The following is a 27,993-nucleotide window of genomic DNA, read 5'->3' as shown; positions in this document are numbered from 1 at the left end:
TATGTCATAAATATTCCCCCAACCCCTCAATGTGTTCAATGAAATTAGCTACCAAAATGATTGTTTTTATTCATATATATTTTATATAATACACATTTACACAATAGTGCATCTTTTCCTACCGAACAGGTGGGAAAGGATTAAACTCCCAACAAAATGGTTATTATTTATGTCCTGTCACAATCACACACACACGCACACACACACACACACACACACACAAACTGTGGAAGATAAAAAATATTCACATGAAGTACAAAAGATATATTTTTCTTCAAAATGTAAATTACAGATATTTAATTTTTATAAAACCTTCAGCACTCTCCCATTAGTACACTGTTCCTTCTTTACTCTCTGGCTCACTTTGGCCACAAATAGACCTTAAAAATTTCTTTCTATTTTTATTCATTTTGTTTTCTCTGCAAAGTTTCACTTCAACACAATTTAACAGGACCAAACAACCGTTTACTTTTTTTTTTGACGTTTCCCAACAGAAAGCTGAGCAGTTCAAGTGTTCAAGACTTCAACAGGGACAGTGGGAGGAGACTGAATGTTACCATAGCCACCAGATAATAACAAGTGCCAGTCCTCAGGCTCCGTACCAGATTTAGTACAAAGGAAAAGTTTTATATTGAAATTACTGTAAAAAGAACAAAAAACCAAGAGGAACACAGATGGTTTTTAAAAAAGAGCACAGACAGGCTGCCCCCCCCTTATCTGCTGTTTAACATTATTTGTGAGATTACTTTGTAATGTGCGAAAATGAACAATTCATACAAAAAAAACAAAAAAACAGTGTAAAGGCGTTTGTCATGGTCTCATTACATCCAAGAAAAATATCACATTCTTCAACATGTGTGAGCTGTGCTACAATGATCCTGTGAAAACCTCACGTTTACACACCGATTTCTTTTAAAAGATCCAATATGATTCAAGTTCCTCACACACACTCGTGGTTGATGTTTTAAAGCTTTTGGTAATCTTACGGATACATAAGTTCTGATGGAGGAGCAACTTTTATTAATGTTGTTGTGAGGTTGTGAGGTCTTAACCTGACAGCAACTAGACATAATGAAGGGTTTCATTCCAAAACACAATATTGTGTATCCATTATAATATAAACTCTAAAAACTGTAATATCAATCATACCACTCAAAAATAACTCCATTCTATACAACGTTAGTATGATAATAAAAAGGTACTGAAATAAACTCTTACCATGTTTATATATAAAGCAGAAAAGTTATTTTTATGTAAGAAATTGTTATTTAAAATTAGGTATATTTTTTTAAAGATCTTATTCTGGAACAAAACTCTTCACAACCCGTATGAGAACATCAAGATAAAAGACTTTAAGAGTAAAAGTGATGTGACGGTGGAGGATAGCGGGGGAGCATTTCAACAAACGTCTCAGTCCTCCCACTCCTGACTAGACACACTCTGTTCATTGTGTGGACAATCTCTGAGAAAAATTTACATCTCAGTTCATTCTTTAAAAAAAAAAAAAAAATGTAGGAACTCAGTAGTAGCTGGCTGCAGCCGGGATGAGAAGCTGCAGTTTAGTTTCGTACACAACGAGAGGCGGGGAGGTCACGTCACCCCCTCACTTATTTCAGGGATTACACTGAACCGCATTCTGCTGCAGAGCCCAAAACCTCTGCAGAATAAAGACAGAATAAAAAAACTCCACTTGTGTCTTTTGGGAGCTGTGACAACATGGGGAGCTGGGACGTGCGAGCTGGGAGCGAGCCGACTTTCCGACGAGGACATGGCGCTCCGACAATGGCTCCATTGACTCGGTGTGACCTCCCCCAGCTCCACGCTAGTTAACATGAAAAGCTTCAAAAAATGCTGTTGATTATTAACTGGGATGGCAGTGTGTTCTCGCTAAGTGGAATTTGAGCCATGCATTGATTATCCAAACGGAGCAGAGCCACGTTTCTGCCTCCTCGGATTCACATTCGGCTCCGGTGTCCAGTGTGTTGCTCACTTTTACACAAAAACACAAACAGCACAACTGCTTTTCTCTGTATAAAGGCTCACACACATGTATATCTACATATATAAATGCTTATTCTTCACTTCTTTTGGAATATATTTACCAACAGCTGGTATACTTTCTTGCACAGTGAACGGTCACAGAAACGGCCCATTGTGATAACACAAGCTTGTGGGGCATATACAGTATTTCTTTACATGTACATCATTAAAGGGCAAATATTTCTCTGCAAAACTGTGAATACCTGGAAGGTTTCTCCACCTTTGTCACATATTCTTTATATTTTTACTGTATATCTTTAGATTAATGCAGCTGCCTGGATCTCACATCTCATCTGCCGTACCACAAAGAAGCTGCAGCCACAGACACTAACAACCACATGCACAATGCCTCTGTCTTCTCCATACAGGATGCCTTTCTTTCTGGGAGCATGTCTACTGGCCAGATGGGCTGCAGGGGCCTTCTCTGGCAAAAACAAAATGGCTTTGAGTGTACTGAAGACCCCCATCAGGTCTGGGAGAAAGTGACCAGAATACTAAACACAATCCTCAATGCATACTACGGCTCACTGTCCATGTGCTCTATATGTTTTTCCTCAGGCCGAGTGGGAAATAAAGAAGCGTGAGGGAATTTATGGAAAAAAAGAAAATGCTTCACATGTAGAAACAACCGGTTTTTTAACAAGTGGGCTTGGAAAACCAAGTGTTAAAAAAAAATCAGCATTGAAGAATCCAGTCCTGCGATGGATTCTGTGATCAGACCCTTCTCGTACCATGTTGAGTTTCCACACGTGTGAACGCCTTTGCTCATCAAGTTGTGAGTTATTTACAGAGGCTGAGTAAACTTCTTTTTGGCACTTAACAGTCGCAGATTGCCGAGAGGAAGACAGGAATACAAATGATGCCACGGACACCAGATGAATGCTACACAGTGTTGAGTCATCGTCTGCCACGACTGGACGGTTTTGGTGACTTTTAGCCAGGCCTCTTCAGCTGGTTTGGGTTTCGGGTGCTTTTACTTGGTATTGAGAGAAGCTTCGGTTTCCACGTGCTCGTTTCCCAGTGTCAAACACACACCCAGCTCATTTCTGTCACACGAACATCCATCTTCCCTTTCTCTCGCTCCTCTTTTACCTCTGAAGAGCACAATCTGTGACTCCTGGTGAGTTCATCACGTTGCCCCCGTTCCCTCTCCTCAAGTGTGTCCACTCCAAGTGTCTGCTAGTCCAAGATACTCGGGGTTCTCCGCCGTCGGAGTCACAAACCCGTTGACGTGCCTGGGCGCTCCTCCTCCGTCTCTCTCCGGTGGCCCGTCCCCTGCTCCGGCTACGGCCTTGGCTTTGGCCACGAGGTCCAGATAGTACGGGTTGTCGAAGGCCGGGGAGGTGGATGAGCCGGAGCTCACAGGGACCAAGTATCCCGGGTTTTCCACACTGTGGCCAGGGCCCAGGCCGTTGGGGAGGCGGCGGTCTATCCTGGAGCCTTTCCGAGGCAGCGTGCTGGGCCGCTCTGGGACCGGTCTGAAGTCCTGGACCTCCTGGTTGACGTACTCTGGACAGGTGTATGAAAAAAGACACGTCAGACCAGAAGATAGAGATGTGAGTTGGTGTCAACAGTCCCTACCATGCTATATTAAAGGGATAGTTCACCCAAAATTCAAATTTATATTTATTCATTAACCACTCACCCTCATGTGGACTAAGGGCTGGGAGAAGTTTCAGAGTCCTCTGTGGCTTCTCTGAGTTACAGTGGGGCTCCGTGCAGCACTGCATGTCCATTTGACGGTTGAGAACGGAGCTCACTTTTCTTCGTCCAAAAAGACACACCAAAAAACATCTAAATACCTCCATAGTGCTCGTCTGTAATGTCCCTCTTGTATTGAAGCCCCAACATGAGAAATTGTTCCGAAAAAATTTAAATAAGTCTATATTTTAAGCTTGTTTGTAGCGGAAGCTCCCAGCACTGCTCTTCCTGGTCCGTCCAAATCTCGTGCGATTTGCATTGACACCCAGTTCACGGCTCCGCAAATTGCGCAAGATTCCGGCAGAGCAACACTGGGAGCTTCCGCTACAAACAAGCTTAAAACATAGACTTATTTAATTTTTTTCGGAACAATTTCTCATGTCGGGGCTTCAATACAAGAGGGACATTACATTACAGAGCAGTATGGAGGTATTTGGATGTTTTTTTGGTGTGTCTTTTTGGACAAAGTAAAGTGAGCTCCGTTCACAACCATCAGATGGACATGCAGTGCTGCACGGAGCCCCGCTGGAACTCAGAGAAGGCACGGAGGACTCTGAAACTTCTCCCAGCCCTTAGTCGACCCTTGAGTAGATAATGAGTGAAATTTGAATTTTGGGTGAACTATCCCTTTAATTAGAGTGGAAGAAACCCTCCCCCCGCTCACCTGGCAAGACATGGTTGTGATTATACCCATGACTACGTCTGGGTAGTGAGTGATGAAGGTGATGAGGATGATGGAAGCCATTGGGCCCGTCTGTCTCCAGGTCTCCCTGGCTGTCGTTGGGGTAGGTGGGGTCTTTGCAGTAGCGTCCAGGACTGGCGGGGGGCAGCAGGAGGTCGTCTGGAGGTCCGTCCAGGAAGACCGAGTCCGACTGGCCCCCCGTGGAGGGGCTGCGGGCCAGGGTCGGGTACTGAGGGCTCCACAGGCCGTTGGCGGCGCTGGCTCCTAGCGGCAGGGTGGGGTACTGGCTGCGGCCCAGCGTGCTCAGAGAGGAGTACATGCTGCGGGGGCCGCCCATGACGGAGGGCTCCACGTCCAAGCCCTGATCTCTGCTCTGTTGGAGAGAGAGGGGAGAGGGGAGACGCATGAGGAACGAGATGGTCACAAAAAATCACCACAATCACCACAAAGAGAAGTGCATGTGACAGTGAGCGCTCTGAAAAGCTCCCGCAGCAACAGACTGAAACACACTCAATGTAAAACAGAGCGTTTCCGAAGGTTTTTTTTATCCCAATGGCAGTTAGACTTTATAACAGTTCTAGATACATACTGTAGTCTGTAGTGTGGTGTTGTTGGTCATTGTCAGATGTAGCACTTTTATCCCCTTGCACTTCAAAACTGCTTTTATCTTTTGTTTGTCTACCAGCAAGCACTTTTAATCTGTTATCCTCACTGTAATGTATACAATCAGATACATGCAATGATCAGATAATCCACCAGGGTGCAGTTATTTATGCTCCAGCAGGCCTTCACTTGGGACATCCAATATGGCTGCTGTCAGTCAGTGACCCAAATGTGTTTTCTCATGGATATTATTGCCAATTTTAAAAAAGATAACGTGAGAAAAACTTGTATTACTTTGATTCATTTACTGCATTGATGCAAAGTAAAACATAACTTATTTTATAGTAGAACCATGTTGAAAATGTGTGTATCAAATTAGATACAGCAGGTATGTAAGGTAATTTTCTATGCAAATCTCCTATTCAAAAAAGATTTTTGGACTTTTTTTTTTTTACATTTTTTATCAGAAGGTCCAATAAAGGGTCCAATTTCAAAATTTTAGAATTTTCCTCACAATTATTTCATGGTTCAGGCTTTACAGGGTATATTGTGTATTTTATTTTTTGTACAATTTTATATAGCTTATGATATATACAGTATATATTTATTTAGTACTCAAATGTCCTGTTTCTCTTTTATGCTGTTGTGACAAATGAATTTCCCCTCTGGCATGAATAAAGTATAACCTAAGCTAACCTTACCCTGTATGACTGGTGTCTGGAGGGTCCATTGGACTGAACCCCGTCTCCGTGGGTCCTGGGGAAGAGGTTTGGCTGCGGGACCAGATACTCCTCAGCATCCAGCAGTTCCCTTATATTGTTCCCCTCCTCCTCCATGAGCGTCCGGAAAAACTGGCTGTCCACCGGGCTGGACATGCTCATCTGCTCATCGTTCTGCAAGACAGAGAAAGATGAAAAAGGCTGTTCATATGCTGAATATGTATTTATATTTTGCTAAGACAGCAGCATGGAGATGGATAAAAAAAGAAGAAAGCGCACGGTAGTAAAACATTGGCAACAGGAAACGCGTACACATACCTGAATGACGACATAGCGAGGAGGATCTCTGGCCATTACGCTAAAATCATTCACCAGATTTTTGAACTTCGGTCTGCTCTCTGGGTCAATCATCCAACCTAACATTCAAACATAAAATCACAATGTCAACAAATCAAACTTTTACTCTGCTAATCTGTTAAATGTACAGTAGGACCAGCAGGAGTGAGAAGCGTCTGAGTTGTCTCAGAAAGCACGACTCTAAATGTTCAGTCGAAAATGGTCAACTCAACACCTCAGACACATTAACTCCTCCACCTTGACTAAACACAAGATGGACTACAATGTAAAAAAACATGTTCATGTGCAGTTTGCATATTTACTACTGCAGTAAATGAGTGAATTTCTTAAACATTAAAACACAGACAACATGTAACATTAATGCTGCAGGAAGAAAAGAAAACAACATCAAACACTGACATTTGACCATGATCATGTAGACGTCGATGGTGCAGATGAGCGGCTGGGGAAGCCGCTCTCCTCCCTCTAGGACGTCTGGGATTTCCCTCGCTGGGATCATGTCGTACGGTTTAGCACCGAATGTCATCAGCTCCCAGACTGTCACCCCTGGTATCAACAATTACAGCAAAACATTAGTTTAGTTAACATTTGAACATGTATCACTTACTGAGGACAATTGGCATAAAAGTAAGGAATGTGTGTGAGTGAGACACAATCTAATCCCAAAGTGTTTTACCATTCAATTTACCTGCAAACACTGGATGACATTTATTTTCACACTGAGAATTTACCGCTGTTTAGAAACTCATTAATTGCATCTGCAACTACAGACTGAATAGAAACTATTTTTTTTAAAACTACAACTTTTTTTTTTAAACTACAACTCAACAGATAACAAAAATTGGGGGGAAATCAAGACACATTCTGGACTATAAATCACTACATACTCTGTATAATGCACTCATACTTCCATATCTGAGCTACTGTGTGGAGATATGGGGTAATACCTACAAATCCAACCTACAGCTGTTATGAACATTACAAAAAAGAGCAATAAGAATCGTCAATAACACTGGATATCTTGAGCATACAAACGCATTATTCATAAAAGCACACACTCTGAAATTCACCGATCTGGCTAAACACAAGACTGCATAAATCATGTACAAAGCAAGATATAAGCTTCTTCCGGGTGAGGTACAAAATATGTTTATGGAAAGGCAGGGTGGGTATAATCTGAGAGGGGAACTGAATTTTAAGAGAGTTAATGTCAGAACAACTCTGAAAAGTATGTGCATAACAGTCTGTGGGGTGCAATTGTGGAATGGTCTGGAGAATGAGCTCAAAAATAGCACAAACAAAAATTATATAAAAACATGTTTCTAAAAATATATGAGAATGAGGAAAAGTAGGTTGGAATATCATCTTGACTACATATGTGATGATGAAACTGAGAGTGAGTCTGTGACTGTGACTTCTGGTCTTATTGATTATGGGATGATGGAGTAGTGATAAAGGGCTGGGAACTGAAAAGCTCGGCTTCCTCCTGCTCCTTTTCCAGCATTCTTTGTTTATGACTTAAATATGGGACTTGTTTTTTAGGACACTATAATGTGTTACTTATTTTATGACTTTTTTTCTCTCTTTCTTTATCTTTTTTAATATGTTCGAAATAAAGACTAATCAATCAATCAAAATCAAGTGTGTAGCATTTCACTTTCATCCCTAAAATCACAGATGAAAAACCGATTGTTGTTCCAGCTACAGTGGAAACTTTGCACTCGTCGCGTGCTGCAACACAGAGGCTTCAAAATGTTTTTTTAAGTGATACTGACCGTAGCTCCAGACGTCACTCTGATGAGTGAACCTCCTGTGTAAGATGGACTCCAGAGCCATCCATTTAATCGGCACCTAGGGAGACAGATAAAACAAGATTTTAAAAAAAAGTCATTTAAATTGTTCCCAGTGCTGATGCTGCAACCTCCACAGTCCCGTCTTACTTTTCCTCCGTCAGCGTGATACTCAGTCTCGTCTATGTCTAGCAGGCGTGCCAGGCCGAAGTCGGTGATCTTCACGTGATTTGGGTTTTTCACGAGAACGTTGCGGGCGGCCAAATCTCTGTGCACCAGCCGGACCTCCTCCAGATAACTCATTCCCTACACCGACACACACACACACACATACAGATCCATCACCCACAGATCCATGTGTCCACAAATATACAAACTAATACCACATCAAATTTGAAAGGAAAAATGAGACGACACAGAAAATTAGCAACGTTGAAACACTGCTGTTTGATCAGAAAGATGTGCAGCTTTACTAATTCTTCTACTAGGACTAGTTTGTGCTTTAACAAAAAAAAAGATGATGTCTTGCTCACGTACCTTGGCGATCTGGACACACCAGTTGAGGAGGAACTGGGAGCCGATGTGGTCCTTGTTCTCCCTGACGTAGTCGAGGAGGCAGCCGTAGGGCATCAGCTGAGTGACCAGCTGCACCGTGGACGTCAGACAGATTCCCAGAAGACGACACACGTAAGGGCTGGCCACCCCGGCCATCACATAAGCCTCCTGGGAGAGGACCAAGCAAAGATGTGAGATGTGAACTGTCAGGGTTCCCACTCTTTTCTTGAAATTGTTTTCCAGGACTTTTTCAGCTGCTACAGTCTGACAGACATTAGTTTTTAAAGGGACAACGAGGAGTTTCTATTCGGTTATAAAAAAGTCTCACGTTAATGTGGATGAATCTCCGCTACCCACACTTGTTAATGGGCCCATTTTCGATAAATATATCGTTTTGTCTCTATGGTTATTTTGTTATTATCAGTGGTGGCGGAGATGCTGGTCGAGCCGACCAGCGTTTTTTACTTTCGGTTTCGCAACGAGTCATGAGAATAACGCAGCTGAATCGCCGTTTATGGTCGGAACTCCGACGGTATGTGAACCTCTTTGAACCTCTGACTTTAATTCTTGATGAATGAAAACATGAGTCCGTCTTGCGCCGGTCAAAAGAATTTTACGGTGCGCGCGGAGGCTCATAAATGTAGTGTGAAAACGCTTCGCTTTTCCAAAACTCCTCGTTGTCCCTTTAAGCCATTCACTGATTCATCCCCTGTCCCATTCATGCTTTGGAAGAAGTCTTCTTTTCGACAATGGAACCTTATTTTGTACATTTAATCAGTTTGTTTCTGTTTATTCCTCTCATTCTCTCCCAGAAATCTGATTTAAAGGGATAGTTCACTCAAAATTGAAATTTCACTCATTATCTACTCACCGTCATGTCGACTAAGGGCTGGGAGAAGTTTCAGAGTTATCAAAGTTGTATTGAAGCCCCGAAATGTGAAATTGTTCCGAAAAAAATTAAGTAAGTCTATATTTCAAGCTTGTTTGCAGCGGAAGCTCCTCTTCCTGGTCCATCCAAATCTCGCGGGATTTGCGCCGGCGTCACTAATCGCACTGACGCCGGCGCAAATCTCGCGAGAGAGAAGCCACGGATAACTCTGAAACTTCTCCCAGCCCTTAGTCGACATGAGGAGCAATTTCAATTTTGGGTGAACTATTATTTTAAAGATGTGCAGTCTACGGCAACTAATGAAATAATCTCTTAAATGCTTAGAAATCATAACAAATTTATTATAGAACAAACATGTTTGTTTTTTTGGAAACGAAATCCTTAGCAGGGTCTGAAAAAGCCAAATAGAGCTCTGGTAGCTGATGTCATGATGTGATAAAGTGTTTACCATGATTGGTCAACCATTTTCCAGGTTTTCCCGATTTTCCAGGACGCGTGGGAACCCCAACTGTATTTATGTGTACTGCAAACATGTGTGTGTGGCTTGTACTCACATCAAGGATTTCTTTATTGGCCTTTGGTGAGGTGTTCTCTCGTAAAACCTTGATAGCCACTGGTATTTTCACATTTTCCCCATCAGGAGCCCACACTCCCTGAAAAAGTTATCACAGATCAATCACCAATATGAATATTTCAGTCAGTCAGTCAGTCAGTCAGTAAAGTCTGCCAGCAAACTGCCTCCATACCTTGTACACAGTACCGAAGGCTCCTGCACCCAACACCCTGAGTTTCTTCAGCTCAGTTTCCTTTAGGATGCGCATCTGAGCCTGATTGGGCGACGCACCACTGGGGGTCAGAGGCTCAACAAGCTGCACACATGAAGGAAGCAGACAGCAGATTCCTTCATTACACACTACAACACCCGAGGGCAACTGAAGCACAGTTAAGCACATTTTTCACACAAATAAAAGACTGAAAAGCTCAGCACCAACCTCATGTTCCTGCAGGATCCTCCTCATGGTCTCCTTCCTCTTCAGCTTCTTCTGTCTCCTCAGGTAGAAGACCAGCAGAGCCAGCAGGATGAAGAAAAGCACCACGCCGCCCACTGCAGCAGCGATGGTCGTACCCGGTCTGAACAGAGACAAACAGTTCAACACCGACACTGAAGAAATCCTGTTTGAACTACGTAGAAACTGCATGAAAACTATTAGAGAACGAAATAACACAAGTGTTTTAAAGGGATAGTTCAACATTTTGGCAAACTGGCCCATTGCCATAATCCCTATGGTCATAGCAGTAGGTTCGTTACCTTTAATTGTCGGTGCAGGCTATTTTTAGAACGGCGGAGCAGAGCCGTGAGCTGCTCATGGGATTTCTTGGTTTCCCTCATCAAACTCATCCAACAAAAAAAGGAAAAAATCCAGAGTGCTCAGAAGGTTCAAAACATATGACGAAGGTGCTCTTTGGTGGGAACATTGGTCAAAAAAGGAAAATCTAAGGCACTCTTCTTCAATAATATAAAAAGCCTTTATTTATACAATGGCTATATCGAATAAAATTATTTGAGTGGGTTACAGCCCACGCGTTTCGGCAGAAGCCTTCTTCATGGTGTAACCCTCAGCATGCTGATGCTCCTTATATAGGATTTATTGGAATCACCTGAAAAGGTAAGAGGATCATGGGAACATGGGACCTGCACATTCACCACGCTATGAGATAATAACAGAACGTTACCAGACAGAGTTGTTTTAGAGGGAAATACAGAGACTGCTTGCTGAAAAACTGTCCCTGAAGGCAACGCGCATCAGCGGTTTTGCATGAATTTACCTCTAAAGCGGCTCTCTCTCGTAACGTTGTGTTATTATCTCATAGCGTGGTGAATGTGCAGGTCACAACTTGTCCACCAGAGCGTTGTGGAGTTGTTGGATTGTGTATTTGATGAGTTTGATGAGGGAAACCAAGAAATTCCATGAGCCTCCATAGCTTAGCTCTGAGCAGCTCGCGGCTCTGCTCTGCCTTTCTAAAAAATAGCTTGCACCGACAATTAAGGTACGAACCTACTGCTATGACTATAGGGATTTATGGCAATGGGCCAATTTGCCAAAATGTTGACCTATCCCTTTAACAGTTAAGGTTTCTCACCCTGCCCTGGTATCAACGGGGCAGCCTCTTTCATCCATCACAGTGCACCTGAAACAGAGACACATGGGTGTAAGACTCTTCTTGTCAAGTCTGTTTTTGGGTTTTGGGGTTTGATGTGCGTCCACTCACGACAGTGTGCAGTTGGTGCTGCAGGGAAGACAGAACCCTGAAGCATTGGCGTATTTCCACACAGTCAGCTGATCCTCCTTCACCCCGCTGGGACAGTGGTCCACACAGGACTCACCGTCCTGAAAGTTTCGACACTCTGTGCAATGTTCTGCTCCCTGAAGACAAAGAGACAGAGAAGATTCACTTGTTAACAAAGTTTTGACCACAAATAGGTGAATCAGGTCAGATCATTTTCTGATCCCTGTTGGGAAATGTGACAAAATAGTGCAGCGTGACGTGCAGTAAAATCCCCCTGCTAGAACAGACAGCCAGATCACAGAGTCATCACCAGCTGTTTGGATGAGCAATTTCTGATCTTATTTCAGAATGAATGATCCCACTCAGCCCAGTGCCCATAAACACTGTGACATATCTTACCGGGCCATGGCAGGAAGCAGAGCCGTTGAGCGGTCGACACTCTGGGTGGCAGGCAACACACAAAGATCCATCTGCGTATTCACGTACATCTCTAAAACACAAGCGCAGAAGGGAAATGACACAACTTCTCATAACATAGTTCACAAATTGGATGCAGTTATCTAAAGTACCTGACCGCTTCATGAGGAAATACATTTTTAGAAAAAGTGGAAGGAGCACACAGCTTTACTTGTGAAACTATTTATCTAACAAGTAAAGCTATGTGCCGCTTCATTTTGGGAAATGTGCTCGGTGAGAGTTAAATGCAAAGTCTGCATCAGAGAGAATACAGGTCTCTTATTTCATCATCAAAGTACCATTATTCAAACATAATTTAATAGGCCAAACACTTATAAAATGCTGAGTCATGCTTATGCGGTTGTGTGTAGCATTACCTCATCACTGGGACATTGTGAATACAAACTTATTTCATTTCTGTGTTATCTTCCAAATCTGTCACACGTAGTGAAGATCAAATCGAATTCCGCCTAGTTACTGTTCAAAGAATGGGCCTCTGAGTTCCTGGTGTTATTGTGTGTATTTGCTCATTCACTGATGTAAAAGCTTTCTGACTGATTTATTGTGACAACTTTGACATCTGGCACCGGCTGCTGAACCCGTCAACCTCATATGCAACCATCTGTGCACGTTGTTACTTCAGGTGACTGCGTGAAAGCTATTACTTCATTTACTGGAGAACTTGTTCAGGGGTTATCGCATACAGTATAGAGTTCCCTGGAGCATTATCAATTGGGTTTATTGATTTAGTGCAAACACACCCATACAGACAAGCTTTCTTACCCCTGATGGATGTCACACTGCTCCACACACTCAGTGGCGCGTTGGAAAGCTTTGCAGGACACACACTGGCTGGGTCCGGGACCCCAACAGCCCCCGCTGCAGAGTGGGTGACACACGCTCCCCTCTGCCTCTGTGAACACGTTGAGAGACTGAGTCAGCAGAGCATTTTTTGATGAACTCATCTCAGCAACAATAGTTGAAAAGGAGCTACTGTGATATGAGTTGGTTCTTTGTGAGAGCAACTTTCCTCTTGTATCAATGAGCAAAGTTAAAGAAATAAAATGACAGCATGGTGTCAAGTATAAAAGAAATGAAATAGACAGAACAGTATTTTCTCAACCATCCTTCCAGCTGGATCTCACCAGCTATTCAACTAGACAGCAACAAGTGCCTAGACCTTAAAGGGATAGCTCAACATTTTTGGCAAATTGGCCCATTGCCATAATCCCTATAGTCATAGCAGTAGGTTTGTTACCTTTATGAGGACCTTTACCTTTTACGTTACGGGAAGTAAATTCATGCAAAACAGCTGATGCACGTTCCCGTTCTCTGCATTTGTCTCGAAAACAACTCCATCTCGTAACGTTCCGTTATTATCTCATAGTGTGGTGAATGTGCAGGTCACAACTTGTCCACCAGAGCGTTTTGGAGTTGTTGGATTGTGTATTTGATGAGTTTGATGAGGGAAACCAAGAAATTCCATTAGCCTCCGTAGCGTAGCTCTGAGCAGCTTGTGGCTATTCTAAAAATAGCTTGCACCGACAATTAAAGGTAATGAACCTACTGCTATGACTATAGGGATTATGGCAATGGGCCAATTTGCCAAAATGTTGAACTATCCCTTTAAATAAGTTTGATTTGATTGGACGTTGCACAGATTTTCACCTACCACAGACTTTGGGGTCCTGGTTTTGGTTGACGATGCGGTGGGGCCCCTGGGTGGGATGCAGGAGAGTGTCCCAGGGCAGCGAAGCGGTGTAGCACAGCTGGGAGTTGTTGTGCATAAGGACCAAGCCTCCACTCACGCTGCGTAGTGAACGCAAGCCGAGCGACTGGATGTGTAGATTCTGGATGGCGAGTGAAAACACACCCCTAAAAACAGAGGAAGAAGAGCTCATCAAAACACAGCTTGGTGAAAATGATTCACCACATGTTTATATTTTCAAAAGATGAAACTAAACAGGATCGTAGATGAACACAAACAGATTTGTATATTGCACAAGATCAAGATCGTGCACAAAGAACCGTAACCCACTGCTACTGGGGAAAAGTCATAAATAGGCGAGTTTCCACTGCAGGAACTTGGGGGTAATTTTACGGGGTCAGTCCCGTTGGTGTGTGTCTCCACTGCAGGAACCTCCCCCACAGGGCCGCTTACAGGAACTTTTACGGGGCCAAACGGAGTCCCTGCCTGGGGGTAGGTACTCAGACCGGCCCTGAACAAGTCCCGGTGGGGCTTGAGATTTACTCTGTGCTTTTAAAACCTAACGTTACTAAAAACGGAAAAACGGCCGGGAAAAAGAAAGAGTAAGTCAGTAAAAGACGAGAGTGGCAGTAGGCCTGGTAAAAAAAAAAAGTGGTAAATACGCGATCGCGGGATTACGTGCCGAATCGAGGTGGCTTTTTTTTTTTTTTTTTTAAAGCGTCTGTACTGCCAGAACAAAACAACAACAAGACCTTTAAAAAAAACAAAAAAACAACTGCACAACACTGCACAACGACCACGCAGTGATCGAAACTGTGGCACATCGCCATAAGACCCCAGTGAGTCCTGTCTGCAGTGGAGACACGGCCACTGAGAGGACCGAGTGAGAGGACGGTTCCTGTAGAAGTTCCTATCCCCTCCTTTTACCAGGAACTCCTGCAGTGGAAACACGACTAATGAAGATCCAACAATTCACATAAGAAAAGAAGAAACAATAGCAAGGCAGACGCTTACATGAGTCTGCTCTAATTACCAAACAAGGGCTCATAATGTCAGACCTTGCAATAAAACCATGTCAGACAAGCAAATCTCACACTTGTCACTACGACCTCATTTGAGCATGTTCCAATAGATAGTGTCTTGTAGACTCTACTCTGCTGCAGGTTACAGCCGCTGCTGGCTAATAATTAGCCTTTATAACCCTGGAGCTGAACAAACTGCCTCAACAGACTCACCGAGTGTGAATCACAACAACATGTAGGTGGATAGACATCAACACTATGGTATGTGGTGATGCTCCACTCAGACAGAAACTGATACTGTACATTGACTTGATTCATGACAACAATATAATTCCATACAGGAAAAATGATCTCTTGGCATTCAGTATCTTACCTGACAAATTCTACAAGCAGCTAAAATAAAATGAAAACAAATCCAGTTCTGAACAATGAGTTTTTTAATTTTTTAATTAATAATACATGACAGACAAGTCTTACTTGTAGAGCATCCTGCCTCGGATCACCTTCAGGTTCTCAAATACACTCAGGTTAGTCCATTCCTCAGGCCAAGCATCAATGTACAAGTAACCTGCACAGCAGCATCAGAAAACAACACACATCAGTTCTGAATCAAACACATTTAAAAAAAATCGGATATTCCTTCCTTTTAAAAGGCTGAAATAAAAAGGGTTGTGTCAAACATTTCCTCACTGTCCAGTACCTGTGATCTCCTCCAGTGTATTGAAGGCACTCAGCTGCTCCAGAGTCAGGCCTGATGTGTTGGCCACAGGGTCTCTGAACAATGATATCAGAAGATTGAGTTGTATGCGCTAATAATATATATTTAACTTTTACAAAGAAACATCTTCAATATCTGAGGTGTTAAACCTCTGTGGTGGTAATGACTTCTGTTCACTAAAAATGCAGTCACATTGTTATGTATATTATATCATATTATATTTGGCTTTTGGTTCTCTTACCTTGCAAAGCTCTGAGGGAGGAAGGCCAGGCTGCCAAATATCTTCTTACATGTGTTAAACTGGTCCACATTAGAAGATGTTACCATGGTGATGCCATGGTTGTCCATCACACCGAGGTTGTCCATACCCAGACCATAACACACTGCAATAAATATCAGAAAGAAAATGGACAGAATAATAAATGATTTGTCACACATCCACATCCACCCATATAAACCACGGTATCATCAGCATAGCATGTAATACAAAGTAATGTACCGCAGTCAACATCAACAGTATTTGACAAACTGTTTGAGCTTGTGGTTCAAGAGCTAAATGAAATGGAGGAATGACGCAGCTGTTTCTGGTTCGTCCCACAATGTTGATTAGAGAATATCATTTCGTGTTAAAAAAAAAACAAATAACACTACAAAGTTCAGTCGAAAAAAAAAACGTACAAGTTTATAACTGAGGTAAAATGATGAGTTCCATTTTTTATTATTTATTCTAATGTAGTTTACTGAATCTGATCCTTACTAGTGGCATAAACCTGAGTAACAACAACAAAGTAGTGAAGAAACAGGTTGGATCACTTTATGTTTCCTTGTCAGCATGTGAGGTGTCAGGACATCGGTACACGCAGTACAAAACATTATCACCTGTTCTGAGGCACCGTGACATGCAAGTAAAGAAGCCAAAACTTCATCCATGAAAATTATTTGAGCTCCATGGTGTGAAATTATTTTTCTTCTGCATGGGTCACTGTTATCTATAAATTGTGTTTTGTGTCCAAATGAAAAGATAGTAGATACCCATTTACAAACATCCAAAAAAGACACAGACCTTTGGGACAGTCTCCTTCACACTTGTCACATTTCTGCATCTCGCTTTCATTGGGCTGGGTGACGATGACTTCCTGGTTGGCTTTGGGACAAACCAAAGTACAGGCTACTTCCATAGCCAGATAGTTATCTAGAGACAGGGGGACAAAGTCCTCAAAGGTGAGTTGGCTTGCAGAAAGAAAATGAAAATGAAATGATGAAATGATAAAGCTGGTAGCCTAAAGGTTTGCAGAAGCAGTAATGTGTTGAACTCCTGGACTGTTTAATGATAGTAAAGAGTGCGGGAAGGAGGAGATAACGTGTGTTTTCCCTGCTAAGATTTCCACAAAGAGTCCTACAGTAAAACACAGAGGCCAGAGTATTGCAGCGTTCTCACAGGGACACGTCTTGACACAGGTGGCTCCAAAGCTGAACTTCTTGTTTGGGTTAGGTTTGGTCTGGAAGGTGACGGGGTCGTAGATCGTGGGCGGGGGGCAGTTCTCCTTGCACACGCCGCTGTCGTTGAAGTGACGGCACGCCTGGAGAGAAGAGGAAGGAGGAAGTTAGTCCAGAAATGGCAACGGACGTTCGAACAAAACAACAAGAAGGACAATGAAGATGAAAGAAAGAGCAACATATAAGTGTATGTGTGTGTGGGTGTCATCTACCAGGCAGTCCGAGTCTTTGGGTCCCGTGCATCCTGCAGCACACTGTATGTGACAGCAGTCGTTGGGCAGCCGACCTTTACACCGCTGACAGCCGGACGCACAATTAATACCGGTCACTTTGAACAGAAATGAGAAAGTCTTAGTTGCACTTCACCTGCTCTGAACCAATCAAAGCCATACATGCCACAGTCATGTTTGTTGTCTGTGTTACGTGAACTCACAGATTTGGCAGTCCTGTGCAGTTTCTCCCCAGCAGCTTTTCCCACACGCAGAGGAACAATTTGGACCTGTGCCACAAGAAAAGACGAGCTAAGCACTTATCCTCGCCATTTAGAAACACAAAACCAAGTGTCTCCAGCAATGCTAACAACTCATTGAGCTAAACGCTGACGCAAGACCCGTGTGTTTACAGTAACATGCTGAGATTTACCGGTTCAAATTCATCAGGTTCACCGTCTTAGTTTAGCCTGTCAGCACAGCAGGGTAGCATTGGCCAAGTCACCCAAACAAACAAAGTATTTAGCCATAAAACAAGCTATTTGTCAGGACTGTCATTCATTTGAATGTCTCTATGGGCACTTTGAGTAGTTGAGGCAAATTTAATCACAATCCCTCAAATAGCTGTGATGGAGGAAAAGTAAAGTGATCGCAAAGTCAGCAGGATTCATCCTGCAAACATCCAGGAGTTGAGTTGAGATATTGAAATCCAGACTGAAGAGGCAGAGCACCCAAATAACACAGCAGTAGTGTGTTTAAAGGGGTAGTTCACCCAAAATTGAAATTTCGGATGAAATAACGGATGTGCACTCACTCCACCCATAAAAGACGTGCTAACCGACTTGCCAAGCGGTTGTCAACCTCTTGGCGAAGAGGTTAGCATCGTCCGGTGCGGGAGGTCGTGGGGTCGAATCCCACCTAGGGCAGGCCATGAGAAACACAACGCAGAGGGCCAGATATGACATCGGCTACATCGGCGTAGCAGTGCATGTCCATATAACGGTTGCAAATGGATACCAACTGTCTTCGTAACAAAAAGACACACCAAAAAACATCCAAATAACTCCATGCTGCTCGTATGTAATGTCGAAGTATGTAATGTATTGAAGCCCCAAAATGCAGAATTGTCCCGAAAGAATTAATAAAGTCTATTTTTCTAGCGTGTTTGTAGCGGAAGCTCCTCTTCCTGGTTCATCAAATTTGGACGAACCAGGAAGAGGAGCTTCGAGAAGCTTCTGACTGCTACAAAACAAGCTTGACATATAGATTTATTTAATTTTTTTCGGGACAATTTCGCATTTCGGGGCTTCAATACAAGACAGACATTACATACGAGCAGCATGGAGGTATTTGGATGTTTTTTGGTGTGTCTTTTTGTTACGAAGACAGTTGGTATCCATTTGCAACCGTCATATGGACATACACTGCTACGCTGAGACCCCCTGTAACTCAGAGAAGCCACGGAGGACTCTGAAACTTCTCCCAGCCCTTAGTCCACATGAGGGGGAGTAGATAATGAGTGAGATTTAAATTTTGGGTGAACTATCCCTTTAAAGACATTACTAGCTTGTATGATCCGGTTGGCGTCTAACTGTCTGACAAAAAGTATAATTTCTCTGTCTGTATTTCCCCATTAGATTTTTGATATTTCAGTTTGTCAATCAGCTCACATTTGGGGGCTCGGGGCTGCAGTCGGTGCTGCTTGGCGTGGAGGTTCTTCTCATCCAACGTGTCCCTCCAAACGATGTTCTCAGGGTCTGGGAAGCACAGTTGTGGGTTCCCCCAAATGTACACGCCACCCAACAGGATCTCTGCAGGCAGGACAGAACATCAGAGGAGCTCAGCAACTCATTACTATTACAGCAGTGGTGTTTCTGACTGTACCATACTATCCTCTGACCTGTGAGACTACGAAGCCGGAGCGTCCTGAGCCCCTGTCCATCCAGAGTGTTGTCCAGCACGGCCAGGGCGTAGCTGGAGTTGTACAGCTGGCTGCCACGGATAATCCGAAGGTTGTCCAGAGGAACCAGATCCACCGACACATGGGCTACAAGTACATAACCCTGCACCTCCACAATCCCCTAGAGAAGAGGTGGCAGAGAAAAAAAGGATGAAGTGACAAATGCCAAGAGAGGGAGGAGGACTAAACTAAAACTATTTACAGCTAACCCCACTAACCAGCTAAACACATGCACCGATTTTATTTCCCACAACCTTCTTTGCTTCATGCGTATGTGTTTTTTGTGGCAAGGTTAAAGTGAGTTTCCAGTCACTGCTCGGAGGAACAGCAATGTACCTGCAGGAAGGACAGGTCAGGGTTTCCATGAAGGTGTGTAATCTCCAGGTTGCCGTGGACGACCTGGCAGCCTGTGTAGAGTAGCCTCAGCGTTTCATAGTGGTTTTCCAGGCTGGAGGGCAGGGCCAGCTTCATGTCCGTACCCAGGCACACTGCAACACACAATGCAGACATAATAAGATCCCAGTGCTCACAAATAGAACAGGCTACAATTAAACATCTTTAACAGCCAACATCAGCCACATTTTATTTTTTCTATTGGCAATCTAAAAAAAACAGCAAATACGAAAGAACACAAATCTCAAGTAAAAATCCTTCAATGTTATTTTACTCTCAAACGGACAAATAAAGCAAAACTGAAGCAGAAATATGGTAAATTATTGATATACTTTCAAATAAAATCTCAGAAATGAATGAATAGAATAGAAACTGTATTTGTCTGAAACCAAAGGGTAACAGAAATGTGTCTTTGACAGGACTCAACACCACCTTTACACACACAGACACACAAGACACTAAAAAAGACCTGAATACACAAGAAAAAAAAACACACACACACAAATTCTGTTAAAACAATCATCTAAAATAAGTGCTGCATTTATTTCTGGGGTAATGCAACTAAACGTGCAGTTAAGGTCCCAAAACTCCATCTAGACTGACATCTAGAAAATAATCGTTTCATGCCCTGCCATGTCAAATGACAACTGAACACATGACCATGACATCATGAATGCATATAACATTACTATACATAACACAGATTGAGAACAATCTATATCCCATCGTACATTTCTGAACAAACCATGTTGATTATTGTGTTTAACGCTGGAATTATGAGACAATTCATCTTGAAATTGTTGATTATCTACTAAAATAAAACTACCAGCGTTTCAACTTTTCAAACGAGTGTCGCTTTTCTCTGTGTCACCCTGAACTTGGAAGACAAATGACGGTGACGGTTAAAATTTGAACTCCACATAATTTGACTCTGTAACTGTTTACAAGTGGCCTTGAATGCATCGGCCACTTTGAAATACAAACCACATGCGGTGCCTGTGTCCGTCTCTTTAGTGTACATGATACATTTTTTCCACTGGCAGCAGAGAGAGCACAGATCCCCCACAGTGGGTCACACACAGCCTTTCACATTCAGGGTCATGTAGCATTACAATTCACAGACGCATAGCTCCCATGCTTTAGCAGACAAGTCACACAGTGGACAGTCCCTCCTCTGCTCAAGTTATAAATGACTTCCTCTGGCTTCCTTCCAACGACCCCCTGTTCATTCCCTCTCTCTCTCCCCCGCTCCTATCTGTCACTCCTTCTGGAAAAGACGGCTCTATAGACACATATATCATGAGAGGAGGAGGAAGTCCTGGCAGGCAGGAGGAGAGTGATTGTCATGATATACTGAGGTTCAGCAGACCTGAGGAGATATGCGCTCTAGGCCATGTTCCTATCACGTATACATGCACATGCCGTGTGTGCAGCAGCTTCCTGGTGACTGCTTGACCTATATTACGTCTCTGCTAGGAGTTGCTGGATCATTCGGTGTAAATAAAGTCTGTATCAAAATCTGACAGCGAGCTACTGCGACAAACGGGTCCGTGATTAACACCGCCACTGCCAAAAATACACACCCAGTCGCTGCAGCTTGTGTCAAATATCGAATCAAATGACTAATCACTGCCTCCTTCGGTGATGTCATCATGGAAAATAGTTTGACATGTGAAGCCAAGTGGGGAGTCGGGAGTTTATCCTCAAGCATTCAAATCATTTTTAATAAGACAGGATCTAAACACACAAACAGAAATCGACTCCCTCAAACACACACACGTACACACACGCACACGCGCGCGCAAGCAACGCAGACAGCTCCAGCTCCGGGGATTAGGTAAATGTGGCGTAACAGAGCAGATTTTCCATTTCTTAAAAGTGTGTGTAAAGCCAGTTCTCAGCTTCCTCTCCTTTTATTCCCCTCATTGTTTGCTCTCCAAAAGTCTCTCAGCAACGGCTGTGTGTGTATGCGTGGCCTTGTGAGGAGCTGCCCACCTCCCCTCCATCCCCACCGCCTAAAATACACTCTCTTCTATCACTGACTTTGCTCTGTCATGCCTGCTGTTCCCTGGGTCCTATGTTCCCCAATCAGGGAACACAGGACCCTCTTTCTGAAAATGGGTCCTATGTTCCCTGTTTTTCCCAAAAAAAGGTCCTATGTTCCCTGGTCGCAATACATACTGTTGCTGGTCGATGGACTCTCTCTACTTATCTGGACTCTCTATCTATCTGATCTGTCTAGCCTCTACCTGGTCTTTTTACTAAACTTAAAGCAGAAGTAAGCGGAATGTTTGTGTTAATATACGTAAGTCTTAAATAGTTGTATCTTCTGACAGCAATCACTTATATAGAGTGTTTGGTCTGAAACACGGGTCTGTCAGTCACTCTGCTCTGCTGTAAGCCGAGGAGAAAACTTCCTGTATACTTCCTTGTATCCTACAAGCTTTATCCAATGAGGAGAGAGAACGGCATGAAGGGCTGTGTGTGCAGCCAAGGGATGCGCGTGAACGTGGTGACGTAGGGACGAGGGCCAATAGATCCATGACGAGGGCGGGGACTGTTAACTCCATCGGCTGACAAGAAGTTAGCCAAAACCACCGGATCGCTTACTTCTGCTTTAACCAACTCCTTTCTTCATTGCCTAAACCCAACCAATGGGACAATTACACTTCTCACTCAAAGTCGCAACTCAACTTCTCACTCAAAAATAGGCAAAAATCTGCAAAGTCACTCACAACTCCACTTCCAGGTATGGGTACAAAAATTGCATGTCCTTTTGGGGAAAAGCCGGGGAACATGTCCACACAAAGTGGGGAACATAGGACCCGGGGAACATAGGGACGATCCCCTGTCATGTCACTATCCCTGCCTCCCTCCATGCAAGTTATGTCAAGATTTCCCCTCTGATCCCCCCCCCTTCATTTCCTCTGTCCGTTGCTCTCATCCCATGAGCTTTTTACACAACTCTTTACGGTCTGTGGAAAGTGTCATTTCGCAGGAATGTGTGTCTTTGCATTTCCCGATGATGACACACTTGGATGGTTTCCACCGGTGCGTGGGGTGGAGGTGCCGGTGGGGTGGTGGGGGGGGTGCAGAGAAACCAGGTTCTGGTTCAGTGTCTAGTGGCCTGTGGCTGTGACCCTTCCAGGCCACAAGGCGCTCTCTCTCTCTCTCTCTAGTCACTCACACAGCAGCAGCAGCAGCAGCGCACAATTAATGACTGACACCCAAAACCACACATAGCTGCTCAGTGTGTTAACTGGCTCCTGAACAGCGTGTATATTGGCAGCCTGGCTCTGAAAACCAGCACTGGTCAGATGTGTCTGTGGTAAACAACAGCGAGAAGCAGAGTATGTCGTCCACATTCTGATCATTGGCCTGATTACAGAGGAACAATCCTGCATTCACTGTGACCGCAGTCACTGTTGTAGCGTAAAGCAGCAGATTCAACGCTGATTGTGACGTATTTTAGTCTGAAATCGCCCCCCACCCCACTTTGCTCATCTGAAACAAGGGAACTATTAATTACCTCTTTTATTTCCTCTTTTACATCCATTTGTGTGTGTGACATGAAATCAGAAGGAAAGAGAGCCATTAGTCTGCTCTGTTGTCATTAACACAACTATTTATGTTCTTTTCACTGCATACAACACAACACAGTACAATGTGAAAGTGTGTGCACCAGTATCCCTACACTTAAGCAGTTACTGTGTTGATACACATCTGTTCTTTTAGAGTAGGCCTACACCCCCTGCACTTACTCTTCAGCATTTGCCTACACCAGCAGCTAGTTTAACATTCAATTGCAACACCCTGTTTTCCCCCTTTGGTGATACAACCAGCAAGTTTGTACCGAGCGATTCACTTGCTAAATACCTGCTGATGAAAAGACAGTGAATAGAGGGCTGATTGTTCAGTGGCTGTTTCAACATTATCATGTCAGTGACAGGGAACTCCAGAAAGGAGCGCCAGTGGCAACTAAATGAGTGATTTTAAATGCACTAATGGCCCTGTACAATTAACAGAAAGTCAATTCTAATAATTATTACAAATACAAAACCATGTATCCTATCATTTACAGATGTTTACAGGACTTTCTTTTCCTGAATCACTGATTGTTCTATAAAGTGTCAAATACAGAGCCCAAAAAGAAACAATTAAACTGTTTGACAAACATTCATCAATAAATGACAATACAAAGCAGAGAATATCAATAAATCCTCACAGAATCAGTGAATACTTGGCTTGATAAATGACGTCAAAGATTAATCAATAACCTTTTAGAAGAGTGAATTATTAATCAATACTCTGAAAGCACAACCTATTTTTCCTTTCACTTATCTAAATGTTTTTTATCTATTTTTTATTTACTTCTTTTCTAAGCCTTAACCCTTTCTTTGTGTGCTGGGGACATGGCTTGGTTTTGTTGTTGCAGACTTTATCTTCTACGAATCTGCAGAGACAGATTTGATTTCAATCTGTCTCTCTACAACAGTGGACGTGGGGACTGTTGGCCGACTCCGTCCTCTAACCGCGTGTGTGCTGCTGTGAACTGAAAACTAACAAGCCACCTTGAAGCCACACCTGTGTGTGGCAGGCAGCGTGCCAGTTAGCACAGGGAGTGTGTGTGTGTGTACAGTGAGTGAGTGACACAAACATGATGGCAGCGGATGCTTCTGCAGAATTTCAGATGAAGGCCATGGTGGTGGAAGAGCGGCTGCAGTGTGACTGACAGTGACACCCCAAACAGCCGACAGCGAGCGACTCTCTGGCCTGCAGCTCTGCTCTAATGGATTAGATCCCTTCAAAGCTCAACACAAACACAACAAGCTGATCCAACAGGACGTTCTGGGACCGTCTATTAGCACTCTGATTTAACATGTCCGTCCTGTCCTGACTCTCTCACACAATGCCAACCCTTAACAGCGTGTGTCTCTTGCACAAACTTCACATTTCTCCCAACCTCCCTGAACACATTCTTTCTTCTCCTCCACTGTACGGCCGAGTAAGAACAAACAGGTATTGCTCAACAGACAAGCAGAACAGGATCTGTACTGTTCTGGAGCCACAGACGTGAGCTCTTCACTCATTCACCCTGTCATCACACACACACACACACACACACAAACATACACTGCACTGTTACATCAGAAGCTCCTCTGCATACTTTCTTACTCACTACAATTTTAAAAGCACCTGCAGCTGCATTTAGAGGTTTTATGTTGTTGTCGTCACTTTGATTTGTTTTGCCTCTTTATTTTATAACCACTGAGCATTGGAGTGTCTTATATATAGTATGTGCTTTGATTTAGGATGATGATTCATACCCATTGTAAAGATTTAATGTACGTTTTTGCTGACTTACCTTGTCTTATTCATGTCGTGATTGTAAATATGTTTTAATGTGGACACCAGTACTATTAGCAGTGCTCTAGAGCAGTGCTTCTCAAACCGTTTTACATTAAGGACCCCTAAACTGACACAAATTAGACCACAGACCCCCCATTGGACAAAATTTAAAAACAAACACAATATTTGGCTCCAAATATTTGTTCTGAGACTGAATAACGTTGCTTTTTTTAGTCAATGTATGTTCAAATTACTGTCAATGGCATGGATTTTTGGAAAAATTTCAAGAAATTTCGGGAAAGAAATGCAGTGAAATTTTGAGAAAACATTGGGGACCTCCTTGAACCCACCCAAAGACCCCTAGGGGTCCCCGGACCCCACTTTGAGAACCACTGCTCTAGAGCACAGCTAATGGGCATCCTCACAAATAAACAAAAAAACTAGAAATTTAGACATAAATTACAGTCCATTTACAAAGGGGACAAACAAGTGAGAATTTAAATTTCTATTTTCGTATTATTGCAGAAAGTACCGCACTGATAGAAACCACATTCATTACCAGCAGCAGCTTTTACCTTAAAAAACAGATGAGTAGAAGAAAATAGTTTATTTCTAACAAGGTTGCAGTGATTTAATTTCAAACTGTGGAGCTCTGCAGAGTCGTGTCAGACTCAGGACCCTCAGACAAAGTAAAGTGGGTAGTGAGAGTTTCTCCCAGGCTGGTCATGAAGCCCACTGGTGGCAGTGGGTGGTGGGTGGCCGTGGCCGTGCCCCCCACCCCTCAGCTCAGAGAGTTAGATCAGTAACACGTAGTCTAGACTGGTGAGTCACAGCTGAATGAGTTAACCTGCTACTGAGGCCGGTCCGGTACGACTTCATCACTTCACACTGAGTTTCCCTCAATGGGTTCACTGGAGTGTGACAAGGACGTGAACTCACAGCCACACACACACACACACACAGGAGCAGTTTAATGAAATAATTTATTCGACTAAAGGAAGAACAGCAACACAAATGCTGACCTTTAGAGTCAAACACTTACTTATTAGCCACAGGGTGTGTGTGTGTGTGTGTGTGTTTGTGTTTGTGTGGACAAAAACAATGGCTTAATAACCGTAAATTAGGACTGCTCAGATTTATCCTCTGTGTTGCTGAACTCGGGGATTAACGGCCAATCAGAGCGCTCACACTGAACTGATGCTTCAGAGATCAACAGTGTGGAGCAAAGTGCACCAACCTGTTCCCCCCAGACAATGCATATGTATTTGAAAATCACTTCACCTACTGGCTTTGTTTGTCTTTTTGTCTCTGCGTGTGTGTAATAGTTTGCTATAGTGGTGGAGCAGCAGCTAAACACAGCCAGAGGAGCTTCATTATAATAGTTTGACCTCATTGTAGTAGCAAGACTATATGCAGACTTATTGTTACTCTTATAAAGTCGTGCAGCAGGTTTTTGATTGATAACAAGTGCATCTCAACAGAAAATTGCCAAGTGCAACATCAATAAAGACTGTTCTGTATTGATGTCGATCTTTTTGCCATTAGCTTGTGCCATAAAGAGGCTTTTAAAACCCAGCTGACTGAGCTTATTGATCTAGTTCCCCCATAAAACTGGGTTTGGATTTATATCAATTCAGACACAAATGCACCCGCTGATATTAAATTTAGTGATTTATAGATTATAAATAAGTAGTTATTACACTTATAGACATGGTTTGGAATTGTTATGAGTTTTTCTATCTCGTGTGAAGTAAGAGCTGAGAAAAAGATCATTTTTATTTGTGTGGCTGCCTGGGATCATAAAATGTCCCACATTTTTTGCTTGAAAATGACTTTAACACTGACTCTGTTGTTTCAATAATGTCTGCAGGTCAACAACCTGTTTGCATCTCTACTATAAAGTGAAATAGTTTGTCCACATGTGTTAATAACAGCAGGTTGAAGATGCAGCACTCTAAATGAGATTAGATCATGTGTGTAATCAAAGTTTATAGAGTTTTTTTATTTTCTAGGTCTAATCATGGTTTTTGCAGGACTACCTTGCAAAATATGCACTTGTTTGTCCTCCTCAGTTAGCTCTTGTTTTACTGGCATGCACTCCAGCTCCAAGTGTGACAAGTGGCTCCTCTATGAGACAATGTCCTCTTTACAGCCAGAAGTGAATAATTGACATCGTCATGATCCTTGGCACACAATGCGCCGCTTGTTGTTGTTGCTGTTACTTTTGTTTACGCGCAGAGCAAAAAAAAAAAAAAAAAAAGCAGCCCTGGCCTAACGTCCTTGCGTAAAGTGTCTCTATCTTGTCCCCAAGCTGCAAAGCAGGTTCTCGTGTTTCTTTACCTGTTTCACCGTGTTGCAGCAAACAGCGTGCGAGTGTGTTGCGGCTATAAAACGACTTAGTGGTCGTTACAGAACAGTTCCACTACTTGTACTAGTCGCTACAGAGTGACAGGTGTGATTTTTTTCTTCTCCTTATCAGCGAGGCTGCACGCGCTGCCTGACGAGGAGGACGAGGACGGCGGCGGAGGACTTCACTGAACGGAGGAATGTGGTCCCAGACAGAAATATCAGCCCGTTTCGGCCTCAAACACACTCACTCGACTGTCTGTAGCACTACATATCATACTCACACCGCTGCTGGTAGCTCTCTGTGTGTGTGTTTTCTGAAAAGTTACCCACCTTCTCTGCCCAGAGCGCCCGTCAGTCCGAGCAGCACGAGCCCGACAAAGACCAAACTTCTGTCCGCCTCCATCTGCTCCGAGCCGCCGCCGCTGCTGCCGCCGCCGCCGCCGCTTCTAGTCCATAGCTACTTCCAAAGCTGGCTGCTTCTTTTACTATTCCCGCAAAGTGTTTTCTCCCCTTTTTCTCTTCTTCCACAGCTTATGTAGCTATAGTTGTTGTTGTTTTTTGGCAGCCGTTGAAGTTGTTGTTCCCTTTTCCCAATCTCAGTGACTTGACTTCCTCCCTGGAATTCCGTGCCTGTTGGTAGTAAAGCGTGACAGCGGCGGAGCGGAGGCGCGCTCCCGTGAAGGCCTGAGCGGGGAGTGGCAGGTTGA

General features: G+C 43.4%; 1 protein-coding gene across 1 annotated transcript; it reads right to left on the bottom strand.

Annotated features, from left to right (window-relative positions):
* Positions 1-49: 49 nt before the first annotated feature.
* On the bottom strand, positions 50-27,962 carry erbb2 (erb-b2 receptor tyrosine kinase 2). Its single transcript, XM_083994136.1, has 27 exons — positions 27,617-27,962; positions 19,532-19,683; positions 19,136-19,316; positions 18,906-19,046; positions 17,460-17,525; positions 17,239-17,354; positions 16,968-17,109; positions 16,593-16,721; positions 15,771-15,912; positions 15,512-15,585; positions 15,289-15,379; positions 13,754-13,956; positions 12,865-12,994; positions 12,025-12,115; positions 11,608-11,762; positions 11,479-11,526; positions 10,329-10,467; positions 10,083-10,205; positions 9,891-9,989; positions 8,430-8,615; positions 8,043-8,198; positions 7,878-7,953; positions 6,502-6,648; positions 6,064-6,161; positions 5,728-5,919; positions 4,406-4,796; positions 50-3,549 (listed from the first exon to the last, which is right to left on the bottom strand). Exons 1-27 carry the CDS (start codon positions 27,687-27,689, stop codon positions 3,194-3,196), a joined length of 3,897 nt encoding a protein of 1,298 aa, XP_083850262.1. The 5' UTR covers positions 27,690-27,962; the 3' UTR covers positions 50-3,193.
* Between the last annotated feature and the right edge of the window lie 31 nt (positions 27,963-27,993).

Source organism: Trachurus trachurus, assembly GCF_905171665.1.
Source record: "Trachurus trachurus genome assembly, chromosome: 19".
NCBI classification, from domain to species: domain Eukaryota; kingdom Metazoa; phylum Chordata; class Actinopteri; order Carangiformes; family Carangidae; genus Trachurus; species Trachurus trachurus.
This window is presented reverse-complemented; position numbering and strand designations above follow the sequence as displayed.

What these genes read in the sequence shown, in the direction of transcription:
- erbb2 (XM_083994136.1), bottom strand. Translation starts at nt 27,689, where the DNA reads ATGGAGGCGGACAGAAGTTTGGTCTTTGTCGGGCTCGTGCTGCTCGGA. An exon ending in CTCGCTATGTCGTCATTCAG is followed by an intron (nt 5,920 to 6,063) that starts GTATGTGTACGC and finishes TCTGTCTTGCAG; the next exon opens with AACGATGAGCAGATGAGCAT. An exon ending in TCACAACCATGTCTTGCCAG is followed by an intron (nt 3,550 to 4,405) that starts GTGAGCGGGGGG and finishes ACACCTGTCCAG; the next exon opens with AGTACGTCAACCAGGAGGTC.